Genomic DNA, 15,612 nt, shown 5'->3' with positions numbered 1-15,612 from the left:
GATGTTATGAAATAATAAATTATGATGGGAACACAAAATAATACAAATGAATAATTTTGATTATTAAATCTAATAATTAAATGTTATTTCATAATTTGTTAGTGAGTTTTAGAGAATAACAGTTTTGTATTATTAAAGACATTTGGTGTGAAATCACCAAGAATTGCTTGCCTGTTAGTAGTTGTATTTATAATAAATAAATGATTTTCCTTGTCAACCCTGTTGAGAGTCGGATGACAGGATGTTGTTTTCTCTTGAAATAACATTTCAGTCAATTATTTCTGTATTAAATTAATCTTCTTTGTTGTATTTATTGAGCTCAGGTATCATTTACATTGCAAGAGCTTCCTTTGAAAGATTACTGTAATATCAGCAACAAAAAACAGTTGCCTACCATAAGCAGGATGGTAAACACTGTGATTCAGCAGACAGATAAAGACAGCTAGAGATGAGGTAGTAGCACCCCTGGTGACTCCTCGTGTGACCTGCAGTCTGATTCTTAGTGTGAATGCTGAAGCACTACAGCCAGAGGCATTTTGGAGTCAATAAAAATAACTTTCCAAACGATCAGAAGTTCCCACTGAAAGTTTTATGATTTCCGGTGAGAAGATATAGAAAAAGGAGAGCAAGACGGAGATAGTCAGAGAGGAGAAAGAGGAAATCACCTGTAATGTCACACCTGAGAAGAATGTTTTCACACGAGAAAGGTGAAGATGTGTGAGGCCGTGTGACTTTTAACCTGCAATAAAACCCAGATGAATGTGTTCTCACATTCTTATTGAAACCTTATAGAGGTGGGAGCAGCACAAGAGGATCTAAGGTATTGTAACACGGAGCTGCACGTGCACTACAGCGTATGACCGCGCTCAATAAGGGATGGGAAAACCTGAAGTGAAACTGTAACCTAACTTTAATAAGTATTATTTTATTCTTATAACGTTTCAAAAATTCTCTATGAAACATTTTTTTCAAGCAAAATTTATGCAACACAAATATTTATTCTAAATGACTTGTGCTTTTCATGTTAACCAGGACAACACAAGTTTAAACAGCCAGTTTACTCAATTTTGCATGTACTTATTTATTGTTAGCAGAGCAGGTACTTTATATATGTCTCTATGTACAGTTTGTGTATACAACTGTAACATTATTTGTTTTCTGAGAAGCACACTGTTTTTTTCCACGAAATGTGCTACATTATAAATAAAGTTTAATCTAACACTAAAAAACTTTATGGTTTAAATATAATCTATTGGGGAGAAAAATATGCACAGAAAAGGCTGGCAGAGCTGATTTCCATGAGCTGGACAAGAACTAAAGTTTCTGCATCCTTTATTTTTCACATGAACGATGGAACCTCAGCTATGTATCATAAAATCACATTGGCACATATGGTGAAAAAAATGGGATTTCATACATCACTTCAAGGACAGCCCTGGAAAAAATAAGACATAACTTCAAATTTACCCTCAGCCATCCATAACCTGAGGGCAAGGCTAGGTTCAAAATTGCTATTGGTGTTCCTGGTCAAAAACAGAATAATGTTAAATTTTACAAAATCCTAAAGCCCTGTGATATGGATTATACCTCTCAGGCCTAAAAGATGTGGCACAACTTAGCAAGTCACTGACTGATCCAAAATGTATTGTCATCAGAGGCGGCTAGTGATGCAATACAAATAAATAGTGCTTTTAAGGAACAAATACTTTTCACTTTCCTTTTTCTTTTACTTGATTTTTTTTTTAGCCATAATCTATACTACATTTGCCATCTACTGTCTTTGTTACAACTTGTAATAGAAAATATTCAAATTGAAAGTAATTTGTACTTTAAAACTTTTAGTAGGTTTCTCAAACGGTAATTTTGACTTTTACTTAAGAATGAAATTTCACTCATGCATGCAAATAAATGATAAACACAATCACATGCAGGCGGTGCAAACACACACATAAAAAAGAAAGAAAAAGAAGTGAACGAGTCCTTTTGAAGAGAAAAACCATAAAATTCATATTAAGGATGAAACCAGGACAATCTGCCGAAGCAGCAGGTCTAGATTTAGAGAGTGTGTCTCTGGCACCGGCAGCAGTGATTTAATGTGCCAGGGTTGGAGTGGAAGAGAGCAACTGTTACAGAAAACGTTCTGCTCTATTAAACATACATACACACAATCCCCTATGTGTGTATCTGTGCTGACACATACAGACAGCAGAGGCCCTCATGGTGCTCTGCTCAGTTTACAGTGGCACTGAAAGCACAGATGGAGCATGTCGTCCTGTATCTTTCTATCTACCTTTCAATCCACATATCTCAGCTTCTCCCTCTCTCTACTTTCATTAATCCCACCTAGAAAATAAACCGGCCACTGTACATCGGAAATCACAATTCAGACACATGTGAAATGTATCACCAATTTTTACACTAGTCAAATTTGCCACCCTATGGAAAGACCTTTAAAATTTCTTATTCCACCCAATAGATACATTACCATCCCTTATTAAAAAACACCACCGTTCTCCTATCCCAACGCCCGGACCCCCAAACCTCAAAATCATCCAAAGCCAATGGACTGGATCCCTATGTGTGAAGGTCATGTTTGGATTGGCCGGAAACCAGCTGAAGCCAGCCAACCAACACGCAAGAACAAAGTGCTTCTGTCTGCACCTTCAGTACTTAAATGCTGCTGAGTTACCGCATGTCAATCAGAGAGAGACAGAGAAAAAGAGAGTGGTGAGAAACACAGAGCAGGAGAGAAAGACAGACACCCAAAACAAACTTCATTGTGAGTTATTTCGATGAGAAACTGTAAAACATGAATGGCATTTTTCCGATGTAGAAACACAAATGTGTTGCAACATGAGGCATGCACAAAATGTAAATCCACAAATTGTAAATATAGAGACGCATAAAGCCAGAGAGCCGGAGAGGGAAAAGGGAGACGAAGCAACTGCTGAGAGTTAAGGTGTTGACTGACAATGATGGCGGAGGTCTTCGGACTGTCAGCAGACTGAAATACCGTTTATGAATGATGCCACTAAGAGCTTGGCAACTGGAATCATGCTGGAGCCAGAGTGGCTGCATGTACCAAGAGCCCAAGGGCAGTAAATGATGGAAGGATAACTGTAAGATGATTATAAACTGTGGGATCAGATGGCATTAGGCCTCCCTTCACTGCATTTAGCTCAGCACATGCAAATTAGGCTTATTTTCATATTTCTATTATTTTAATGTGAGGGGCACATACACTTATTTGACCAATCTACTGTATTTTTTAGACTTGTTCCAACTTAATTTCAAAGGCATACTGAACGTTAATATGTTAATTTCTTATTGCCAAGCACTGAACACATAACAGAAAAGCAAATAAAAAACATTTTTTTGCAAGCAGAATATTCAAGTTAATATGTTCAGAAGTTGCCTACAACTTAAGTACTGCTCGCCTTCACTGCAAGAGAAAACGTCTTTTTCTTAAACATTCAAGGCCTTTACACAACAGGAGCACGACGAATCAACAACACAAAAATGCAAAACTGTCACCTAAGAGTATTTTGCATCAAAACTATGCATACCTGCAGTGGAGTGAATCTGCAACAATTGCAATATACAAGGTTTTGATGACAACACATACAGGGTGTCTGCAGTTATCAGACACTTTAATTCAATGCTTTTTAAAGATCTTTCCAAAATAACATTCAACCAAACTTAAGACTGATTTTTTTTAAAATAAATTATCTTTTGCTATTATCAGTTAATCTACATTTTGCCAGGTGTAGGTGCAAGTATAAAACAGAAAGACATTATTAGGTTCAGTGGTAGGTTTTAAGATTTGTGACATCAGAATTGTAGACTTTCACACAGAAGACATTGACTCGTTTTGATAAGAAAATAAACTAAAAGATGTATAAATTAAATAAGATAAAACGTACGTGGCAATTAAAACCTCAAGACTATTTAGGACTACTTTTAAGACCAAAAAATAAAAAAAAATAATTTATCAAAACATTTTGATTTTTTTTATTGACCTACAGACACCCTGCAATAGATTTGCTGGCAGTGATGCAAATTTGTCGCTGTCTGTCACTCTGTCTGCGGTAAATTGTTGTAAAGCCTGATGTACTATAAGTTTTTTTGATTGAGTTCCTTTTAGCAATATTCTCTGACTGACTTTGAGTTCCCTCTAATAAACAGTTATGCAGTGTATATGTTAATGGTTTTTATTGTGAAAGGTACAAATGAAGGGGGGTGGATCTGGTGTGCTTTACCTTTAAAAGATTCAGTCTATGGAACCTGTGTTGTTGTTTGATAATCTTCCAAAAAAGTAAATTTTTCATCACGGGATAATCACATTGTGTGAAATTACTCATAACAAAAAAAAAAAACAATTTGAAAAAATACTGACATGCAAATAAATCAAAAGAAAATAATGCCCCGGGTGTGAGAGGGCCTTAAGGGACCAAAAGAAAAAGCAACATTACAAAATATTGGTACAGGTGACAACTGAGGCTGCAGGGGGGGATTATTCTCAAGTAAAAACAGGTAGAGAGAGGGAGGGGCATCTAAACCCTTATAACCCCTATAACCTTTATGTAGATGTGCAACTTAAAGGAGAGGAAAGACTAGAAGCTGCAGTCGTCCAGAAAAGAGTTTGCTTATGATTGTGACTTCCAAAATGAACAATTAGAGGTCAATAAAGCCAGTATTTGTTGCATGATCTCTGCAAATGTGTGCTTGCTGTGAAACTGCTTCTTCACATCCATCACTCTCAGATAATCAATGACTCCGTACAAACTAACAAGGTGCCTGAGGTTATCTGAAGGTCATGTACTTCCTGACTGACAGCTTGTATAACACCCTATGAGAACTCACTCTTGAACATACTGCATACTATTCCAGGAACGCAGGCTTGGCTAAGAGTCTGTGTATGTGCGTGTGCACATGTGAATTTGTGCATAGTTAAATCGTTAAATACAGAGTCGTAAATCAGCAGCTGAAAGTGATATGACAGCAAGGAGATGGTTTTATGTTTTTTTCAACACCTTTAATGAATGTCTAATGGCTATTTCTCAACTTCCTGCAAAACAGCCACACACTCACACATCACCTGAGGGACTGCAAAACAGATCATGAGAAAACTGAAACAGAATACGCCTCAAGACAGGCACAGAGAGCAACTTTCCCAGTAGTATAAGCTCAGATCAGCTGATTTAAGGACATCATTCTTTACACCCAAAACACCTTTTAACTTCCAATCCATCTAACTGATCTTATATTACACTTTAAATTAGTTTCTTGATGTTTGTGTGTTTTGCCATTTAACCACTGGTTTAATTTCCTTTTAACACGTGAAAACCATGGCATTAGATAAAAATAAAGGTTAACTTTCTTAAAAAAATTTACCACCAAAAGACAAACATCCCAGCACTAGAAAAACTAGCATGACATGACAACCGCTATTAAATGTTTTATAAATTGTTGAATAAGTAGAGAATTGGCATGAGTCTGTTTACATCAATTATACAAGCAAAGATACAAGCTTGACTCACTCAGCACACAAACACACAGATGCATGCTGTGACAAACCTAAAGGAAATAATTAAAATAGTAGCAGATTACATTTGGCAGCTTCTGCCACTGATCGAGTCTTTAAGAGCACCAGTTTTATTTTTCCCATGCCTCAAAACACAGAGACAGGAACTATCAATCACTGTCAGCCCTCCATTTCTGGCTTTCCTTCCATCCCTCAGCTCTGTCTGCTCCTGTCTCCCCTGCAGGCACGACCATTCAGGAGTGAAAGATGCTGAAGCGCACACATACACACCTGCAAGGCTGGACACACACACACACATGCACACACACAACGCAATACAGGCACAGTGGCCTTGGTATGAAAAGTGACATTAATTGCACTGGCTGTAGGTGAAATCCTCAAATTCCCTCAACTAATTTTTTAGGTCAATGCAAATGTGGCTGGTTCTACAGAAAAACAACAATGATGACGGGAAACTTACGAGTTGTAATGCAAACATTAAAATTCATTTATTTTATTATTTTGGGGGTATTTTCCCTTTATTTGATAAGATAGATATATTATCAACATGAAAGAAGGAGAGAGGGGATGACATGCAGCACCAAGGGTGGATCTGAGCTGGGGGTCAACAGATTATCAGCCTGGCTGATTAGCGGGACAGATATTTGGCATTTTGCTGATGCTAAGGTTATTTTCTGTAGCTACAAACTACAGATGTCGTCTCAACACCTCACATGCAAACTAGATGTTACAATTTACCAATGTCTCATAAATGTCTCATATGCATCAAGTAGTAGCGATAGATGATTGTTCGGTCCAGCGACTCCACATTACAGCATGTTACAACAACATAAGACTATTGTTTCAAAATCAAAAAATACATTTATTAATCACAGCACACAAAAAAGAACGTGGTCCCAGCATGGCGCTAAATATTTTTAATTTTTGAACAATTCTCTTTCAAAATCAGCAGAGGGAGGCACAGAGACACAGCTGTTGTAGCATGTCGTGTGCAGCGCAGGCACCACCTACGTCACCTAATGATACATCCACGTGGAGTGAACATGCGCAGAAATAATGTATTTATTCCAACCAGAGAGAAAGGATCAGATTAAACACTTAACTGGTTGTAAGAGGGTAATATTTTTCTGCTAAATGGATGATCAAAAGTTCACAACATCCTTCTCAACCTGATTAGAATTCCTTACAATCTTGCCACTTCCTTCCTATTGAGGTGGTTATTTGAGGCATTTTTATTTTAAATGGGCTATTTCTCTGATCATTAGGGTCCATGGAAACACACCTATTGACTGCTATTGTGACGACAAGTAGCAAAAACCAACTAAAAAAGTTATGTTAATTTCATCTGGTGCCACTTTTTAGTGTATTTTCACAGTTCATGTAGTACCACTTGAGAGCCAGAAAAAAAACATAGTATGAACGTCAGGCAGAGGAAGGGGAGTCATTAGGACAAGAGCAGAAAAATTCAGGCGAAAAAAGACGGAAAAAAGGTGAGAGAAGGAGAACGGTTGAAAGAGGTGAGGAGAAGAGTGACAGTTTCTTTAATATCCGGCTGGCGGGCAATGTTTTCTTACACAGCAGTGTGTGTCTGCGTGTGTACTTTCCAGTAGCAGTTAGTTTCACAGCCCTAGGGATTACCCAGCAGTCAACAGACTACAGCGACATAAAGAGCTGATTGACAGATGGAGGAGCTGTCCAAAGACCACACCCACTAAGTGTCTTATTATAAAGGACACAATACTCTTGAAATGTTTGCCTATTTAAGTGCTCTGAACTACGAATACAATTTACCTCAAATATATCAGAAGCCACTTAAATGTATTATTACTGCAGGTAACCACAAATAAAGAAAAATAATGCCAATAACGCCCCGTTCAAACAGACGCGTATCTGGCAAACTGAGTATCCAGAAAAACCTGTCTGCCAGAGGTGCTGTAGTGAAAACAGTGTTCCCACACCAACAGTTACGTCCAATCTGATTTTAATGGGCCTCACTTTTTTAGCCCTCAGCTCATTTCCTCCTTTCTCTCAGAGCTGTCACTCACTGGGTCAGCAGAGGGAGAGAGAAAGAGGGCGCATGCTGTGCCAGCTGTCTAGAGTTACATCTGCCCTTATGCTTTCTGGGTCTAATGGCAATAAACTTTCTGAAAGCTCAAAATGCCACGAATCGCACAAAAGAACTTGCTAGAAAACTCACACTATGCATGAGTGCACTTTTCTCACACTCACTCTTCCACATATACACACACACACTTATACAATACACACATGCAAGTACATACACACACTTAACCCTTCAACTCTGAATGTAGCTTGTACGTGTGTGTGTGTGTGTGTGTGTGTGTGTGTGTGTGTGTGTGTTTGTGATGTCCCGTCTCATATCTGTCAGCACCCAGAGTTTATTTACCCGGTTATATTATCATTTGTTGACCTAGTCACATGATCTGAGAGCGGGAGGTGCAGAACCCAGGGCACCCCAGAGAGTCCAGTCAGGAGGTGATGAGAGACACGGGCCTGTGACCTAACACACACACACACACACACACACACACACACACATACACAAGCACTTGCACAATGTGACCTCCTCCTTTCTCTTTCAGATCTCCATTCCCCCCCTCACCCTCAAATTCACCATCATTCCTTTTCCTTTGACTTTTGTCACCCTCTGCTGTCCTTTTTAACCCCTTTTCCCTCTTCGACTTCTCATTTAAAGTGGTTGTCAATTGGGACTCTTTCTTTGCGAACACTGCCTTGAATGCTCTGTCGGCCAACACCAACAAATGACAATACTTTTCAGGCCCCGAGTATCAAATGTTAGAGGGAAAGTATTAAAAAAAAAAATCAACCAGTGTATCTCTTAGCTACAGTAAATGCTGTACATAATTGGCTTAGTGTAAAGGAGCATCCACTCATTTGTGTATCAAACTCCACACCATATTGTGTTGGGTTTTGTAAGAAAACCTTTTTTCTTGCATGCCTCCAGTGAACAAAGAATCCAAAAAGAGAGAAAATTCTTGATGAGCTGAAGTCATAACACTCATGAACTCATTTATCTGGTCGTATGCAGACAGACAGCTCTTTCAAACGGGGAATTGAACTGAAAGTGAAACACATCACACTTTCCAAAGCCAAACAGTAATTTTATCAGTTTATTTAAAGGGTTAGTTCAAATTCATCAAAGTCATATGATAACAAAGAACTAACTGATCAAGGAAAGCTCCTGTTGTTCAGCAAGGTAAAATTACTGTTTTTATCAGTGGTTTATCAGTCTGGCTTTTCAAGAGAGCATAGATAAGTTTTACATTTAGTTCAATAACCCGTTGGAAAGGGCTGTCTGTTTGGGAAGAACTGAGCATGCCAATGGATAAGTGAGACTTGGATTATGCTACATGAGTTGTGTAAGAGTTTGTAAGCAGATGTTTTGATATAGTTTTGCTGTTGATAAACGTGGTTCAATTCATCAAGAATTTCTGGATTCTTCCTTCACCGACATGCCAAAAAATCAGTTTTCTTGCCAAATAAAATGTAACATGAGGTAAGTAGTTGCTACACAAATGGCCATTTGGGTGATAAACTATTCCTTTAAAGCTACAGTTATAACTTTGCTGAAACTGTCACTGTATTCTGAAAGAAGTACATAACACTAATAATGTCCCTCCTCTTGCTACTGCTTGTAATGGCATTTGCTAGAAACTACCGCAGAGCAGTCATGTCAATAACTGTTCATGTGTGGCCAAACTGTCGATCCAGGCAAATAAGTTAAGATTTTGTAACTGCACTGCCTATTTCTTGCCTCAAATGTATTCAGAAATAGATTTTGGTGCACTGTTTATCTTTAAAATGAGAAACTTTGTGACCAAGCCGCCTTGTTGGAAACATTCAACCAGAGCAACAAGCCCCTCCCACCAGCCAGACCAACATATAGCTGCCAGCCTAATAATTTGATCTTATTCTATTTGCCTTTGTCTTCGTCAGTCCTTTTTGTTCTGTTCCTATTTCCATTCACTCATACCGTTTCCCCCCTACAACCTACCATATATGGAGAACAATACTGCATTAACAGGAAGCCTAAAAAGTAGGCACACTGACCTAATGCTCGTCTTCCCGTTCTCACAGTTACACACACACTTGTAATGAACAAAATCAACACTGAGCTAACTGTTGTTTCATCTGCACACACACACATACTTGGAGCACATATGGACAAGGAGCAGCAATCACCCAAGCAAAAACAAATGTGCAAACATACGTCATCCCTGATCTCCATTAATTAAATTAGCTGTCAACCTTAGCATCATCTGTTGACATAGGCCTCGGCCAAGTTTATCTACTTCCCTGCTTGCCTCTCTTCTCACAGCCCATTTTAAGGTTTACACATTGGTTCTGTCATAGCTTTAAACCCTCACACACATTCCCTTAAAGCCTCAAGCCCAAAGTCCTGCTTTCTTTGTTTTTACCTGATGTACAAAAGTCAAACCTAAACTCTACAAGAGTGAAAACAGTCAAATTAACAAACTAGAGCATAATGTACTGTATATAATGTTTTGCAAGTACTTTTAAAGGTAGAGTGTGTAGGATTTAGGGGATATACTGGCAGAAATGAAATGTAATATTATAAGTATGTTTTCTTTTGTGTAGATTGGCCTGAAAATCAGAACTGTTGTGTTTTCTTTGCCTTAGAATGAGCTGTTATATCTACATAGAGAGCACGTACACAAAGTCGCTATATTGCATTGCCATGTTTCTACAGTAGCCCAGAATGGAGGAACCAAACGCTGGCTCTAGATACGGACTAAATGTTTTCGTGTTGGCCACCATAGTTAACAGCCCCTTTGCAACAACAGCATCAGCAAAACGCTGAATATTAACTTGATGCTGCTTTATTCAGTGTTTTCACCAGTTTTGATTACTGCGTCCTTTTGTTTTGGGGAGAAAAAGAAGTCTGCACATAATTCGGCTCCCAGTAAAAACCTCCTGAACATCTGGATCAGAAATGAGGTGAGCTATCAGAAGAAAAAGATGAACACACATGCTTGTTGCAAACAGGCAGAGAGGAAGAGACCTCTGCAGAAAATTCGTCTCCCCATAAAAACACTAATGGAATCCTAAACAGGAGCTCATGCTCGGCACAAAAGAGACGTTTCAGCTGGTTGAAATCTGCAAACCTCACTACTAAATCCTAAACACTGCTCCTTTAAATGCTTTTAGACAAACCAATATTTTAGAGATTGAAATATGCTAGTGCAATTGTTGCAATGTGATGCTTAGTTTTACTTTTTGCTGAGAAATATTGTGGCAAAATGTGTATAAATGGCTTTTATATTCTCCTTTTCTTTCTCTTATTCCTTCTGTGAATGTTGGTTCATGTAACATAATGATACAGCCATTTTGGTCAAGACTCTTGTTAAAGAGAGCATACTGGTTAAAAACAGGAGAGAACAAAGAGAAAAAAATAAAAACACACATCATGCCCCATCTTTGCAAGTTTAGTATTTGACCGCAAATAAGTAACGACAGCAGACGGTGCTATAACAACACGCATGTGTGTACAATCATGGTTTATTGTTAATGTGCTTTCTGCTCGGCCCTTTGCTTCAGTCTAACTCACAGCAGATGTTCCACTGCCCCCGAGGCGAGAAGCTCTCACCCAAAAAGAGCATCACAACAGAAAAAACACACTTACCTGGTACGTTCCAATGCCTATGTGTTTGGGATCAATCTTCACGAGCTCAGCCAGGGGATCTTGGACACGTCTTCCAATGGAAACTGTCCACACACACACACACACACACACACACACACACACACACACACACACACACACGGGAAACAAACATGAAATTCTGTGTCTCTTGAGAATCTGTGTTTTTCATGAACTTGCTATCTAGAATCACAGTTATTGAATATGCAAATCCATATTATTTTTAATTACTGAATATGTAAATTGTCTGCATATTACAGTGCAGGCCTGAGGGCAGGCCAAAACCTAATTGTCTTCCCTCTACCACCCCCTTAATAATAATTAAAGCTGGCTTTCAAATGAAGTCTTTGCACCTGTCATTTAGCTTCCTGATAGATGCTGAAGCCATGAACCTTTAAAACCTCTAATTTAACCAGACCCGCGCACATTGCCGCACACAGCCAAATGTAGAACACAAATAAACACACACAGTCCACATAAACCAAAGGGGGGTTGCTTTTAACGATGGAGTCTGTAAGGCCTCAGCACACTGCTGCACATGAGGCCAAATGTCTTTTCCATGAATACACTGGCAGGGCCAGTGACAAGGAGAAAAATTACAAACAACTTTACTCACATACAGACCATAATACATGACATCACCCTCCAACACACACACACAGGCTCAGAGAGAGGGAGAGAATAACAGGACCAATAACACATTCATGACCCTGTGAAACACAAAGGACATGCCAGCTGTGGGTGTTTCTTTGTCATTTTTTAAAAATAATTTCATATTTAAGAAAACCCCAAAAGCTTTTCCAAAACAGTTAGGTTTGTTTTTTTTTATTTTGAGGTATCTAATTCTCTTAATGGCTGGAGTTCTATCAAGGAAAAGAGATTGAGCAAAATGTTACACACATCAGCTTTAGGCTAAAACCATAGACTAATTAAAATAATGGATGTAGCCACCGTGACGTCACCCATTGGTATGTGGACTCCCACTTTGGCAGAAGTAAAACAACAGCTTTTCGTGGTACTACCCCCAGGCCCCCATCGCTAAAAAACACCTCTATTTGGTGGCCAAAAAGCTGCTGAAAATACAGGAAAAAGAAGAAGAAAAAGAAAAAAACGTTTGTTGTTTGTTGGCCTCAAATTGTGGTCTACAGCAGGGTTTCCCACACATTCATTTATTTGTGGCAGCCCGCCATGATTAAAACATCTGTCGCAACAATAAATTTTCTATTTTTGGAACTGGACCATTCATTACGAGCACTATTGGAATATATAATCAGTTCAGTTATTTATAACTCCACACTGTTGGAGTGCAGAGTGAAATTTTTAAGATTAATCCTTTAAATTAATGTTAACTGCAAAAATAAGAAAAGAAAATTGAATGCACTGCAGTTACATAAAGTAGTCAGTGTTAAATAATAAAGTTGACTACACTACTGTTATAATAACATTTAAAAACATATATCACCTATCCCTAATATGAAACTATACTATATTTCTGGTTTTCAAAAACATACCATGCCAACATTTTCCTTTGGCGACTGGGCTGAGGTGAATTAAATAAAAACTCACCTGCTGGACAGATATCATAAACTGAGAATTAGATAGAGAGGCCAAGGCTGTAAACGTGTTTAATTCTGCTGTGACGTTGGGTGTTTTAACATGGGTGTTTATGGGGACTGACTCACTTTTGGAGCCAGCCTCAAGTGGCCATTCTAGTAGTTGCAATTTTTGGCACTTCCTCATTGGCTTCATTTTTCAGCCCTGAAAGTTGCCGTTTGGCTAAAACACAATGTATGTTAGATAAAAAATAACATGAAGTAGTTTGTGTCCTTCCCTGTCCTCCCCGTGCTGCTGCTCGTCAGTGTCTTGTATGTGTGCATTATGCGTATGTTTGAATTTCCGTGGCCAGCTGCATGAGGCACGTCGGACTTAGATCTTTGAGGCGGAACAAACAGACAAAGAGAAAGAGTGGGATGGGATGTAAAAGAGGGAGTATGTCTGGAATCAATGGCTCTCCTCTCCGCTCTCTCCTCTGGCTGCGGTATGAGGCTGCTGCCTGAGATAATATTTAGACAGGGATGGAGTTTCAACCCTGGCCTTGCTCAGTGCACCACCAAAACTCTCCAAACCCCTTTCCATCTATTCTGTCTCTGACTCTCTCTCCCTCTCTCTCTGTGAGACGAACCGATTTGTAAATGGAGTCCAGCATAACTCTCCAGCACTTATTGAAAGTTTATGAGCCAAATGCAGGGCTACGAAAAAATGGAAAGCAATGAAGAAAGAAGAGAGAGGAAGGCCCAGATCAGACACAGACACATCGCTCAGGAGAACTGGAAGAATGTGAAGTGCAGCGAGGGAAAAGTTGTGATTTGGCGTCTCTGCTTTCTCTGTCAAATCACAACAGTTTTGAGGAGATGCAGTGTGGACTGTCTGTTATACTACAACAGTCGAATGAGTGACAGTGATCCAGGAAAACTGATCTGTACTCTTAACTCTTTTTCCTTTGCGGTCAGTCTTGACTAATCTCTCGCTCCGTCTCTGTCAAAGAGGAGCACAGAAATAAACTGAACGTAAAATCATTTGTCCTATAAGATGGTTGAAGTGTTGCCGATCACCACAAGGTGTCCCTAGATCTCCCAACAACAGAGAGGACAGATGGAAGGTGCCTGAAACTCCCTGCACACTATGTCACATGGCCAGATGAAGAAACTCACCTACCCCCGAAGGTAAAAAAGACAGACACAAACACTCTGTCACCACATCCGACTCAGTAACAGCAGTGTCTCGCCTCAGCACCTCCTCTTTCTATAGTCAAACGCTGTAGATTTCTCATGGCTTTCATTAGGGGTATAAATATGACTCTCCGTGGCTCTCAGTGCTGCTGACCACAGGAAACTTGCGAGGAATAATCCAGCCTCGCTTGATTTATAGCTTTTATAGAGGAAGTCTGCTGAAAACATTCGTTCTCCAAAAAACTCTGTTCAATTCTTTTTTATTCTGCTGTGTTTTCAGTGATGTAGTATGTGGAGTGAGTCAGGGAGAGGTGGTAAGTGAGAGCAAGAGGGACAAAGGCAAAAAAAGGATATGAGAGCCTTATAGCAATGGCTGAAATTCAAAGATAACAGGACATACTGCAATATTTGTTGCTGTGTTTTCTGACAGAAACTTAGGTGACTCCTCATATTATATATTAAATTGTGATTTGTTATTGTGTGAAAAACAGCTAGTTGGTACTTTTCAACTTTTGCGCATTGTTATCACCAGTATCATCATCACATTTTGTTACTTAGATCAAACATCCCACAGTCGAGTAGTTTAAAAACAGTTCATATTATGTGGACTCTATACTCTACCGTTTCTTTATGGGACCCTGACAGTATTTGAGCTCACATGTGAAGTAGGGGCCACAATCTCCAAAATTAGAAAATTATTCTAAAGATTTATGCCTACTGTAGCACACAAGCAATTCTCAATTACAGATCAAATAATTACTCGATCAAGTACTTTTTTTTTTTTAGATTGACCAGATTTCTCTTCTTATTATAAAATATTTATCTCAGGGTTACTACTGTTAAATTTATTTTATTTTTCTTTTGTTTAGTTTTGCAGTCATTAAATGTCAAAATGTCAAAAATGGGCATTTTTCACTATTTTCTGACATTTAATTAACAAAAAAAATTTAAAAATTAGCAACAGCATAATCGAAAATGCAAATAGCAGTTAGTTGGAGCCCTATACACAGTGTCTTCTACAAAACCAATAATTTTACCATCAATAAGGGCCCAATAAAAACACAGTTGTTTGACAAAACATAATCATTATCAGACAGAGACAATCCAGCCTGGATGCTTAGATAGCGTACCTGCACTCCTAAGGTTGGGGTCCATGTCTGGCATCTCTTTGACCGCCTCAGGACTCACACTGTAGATGGATGCTCCGGCTTCATTGGTTATACTGGGCAAAGAAAGGGAAGTCAAAGAGTGAGGGAATAAGAAAAAGAGGGAGAGGGAGAGATGATAAAAGAGGTATGTAGTATATATAGAAAGAATAAAAGGCAGGTTCGCAGGGGGGCATATAGTGAGGAGTTCTTACTGCTTGAAAGAAATAATGGCGTGGCTATTAAGGCAAATCACCACTGCCTGCACCCTAAATAATACAGCTGACAACTTCTCAAACTCATTCTTCATTTGACCCTTTGTAGTCAAAGCTTGACCATCATTACTGACATTACGGCTGAAATAGCGTCAGCACTAGCAGTCCTGCCTTAACATTAACAGCACAATTATGATCTTTCAAATGTACTTCCTCTGACAATTCAACGGACAGCAGGTGTAAAGAACCACATACGTCCTGACTGCATGTTTGA

The 15,612-nt window shown here is 38.9% G+C and overlaps 1 protein-coding gene across 1 annotated transcript in view; it reads right to left on the bottom strand.

The window, feature by feature from the left end:
- The window catches only part of srbd1 (S1 RNA binding domain 1), a 62,279-nt gene that overhangs the window by 16,508 nt on the left and 30,159 nt on the right, over nucleotides 1-15,612 (bottom strand). Inside the window, exons 15-16 of the mRNA XM_042502281.2 lie at nucleotides 15,109-15,200; nucleotides 11,232-11,314 (exon numbers count right to left, since the gene is read on the bottom strand). Of these exons, the coding sequence (XP_042358215.2) occupies nucleotides 11,232-11,314; nucleotides 15,109-15,200 (175 nt within the window). The remainder of the gene's footprint in view (nucleotides 1-11,231; nucleotides 11,315-15,108; nucleotides 15,201-15,612) is intronic.

Source organism: Plectropomus leopardus, chromosome 13 (assembly GCF_026936395.1).
Source record: "Plectropomus leopardus strain MGB_pleo_1.0 chromosome 13, ASM2693639v1, whole genome shotgun sequence".
Lineage (NCBI taxonomy): Eukaryota > Metazoa > Chordata > Actinopteri > Perciformes > Serranidae > Plectropomus > Plectropomus leopardus.
The sequence above is the reverse complement of the archived record's forward strand: the minus strand, read 5'-3'. Positions and strand labels throughout refer to the sequence as shown.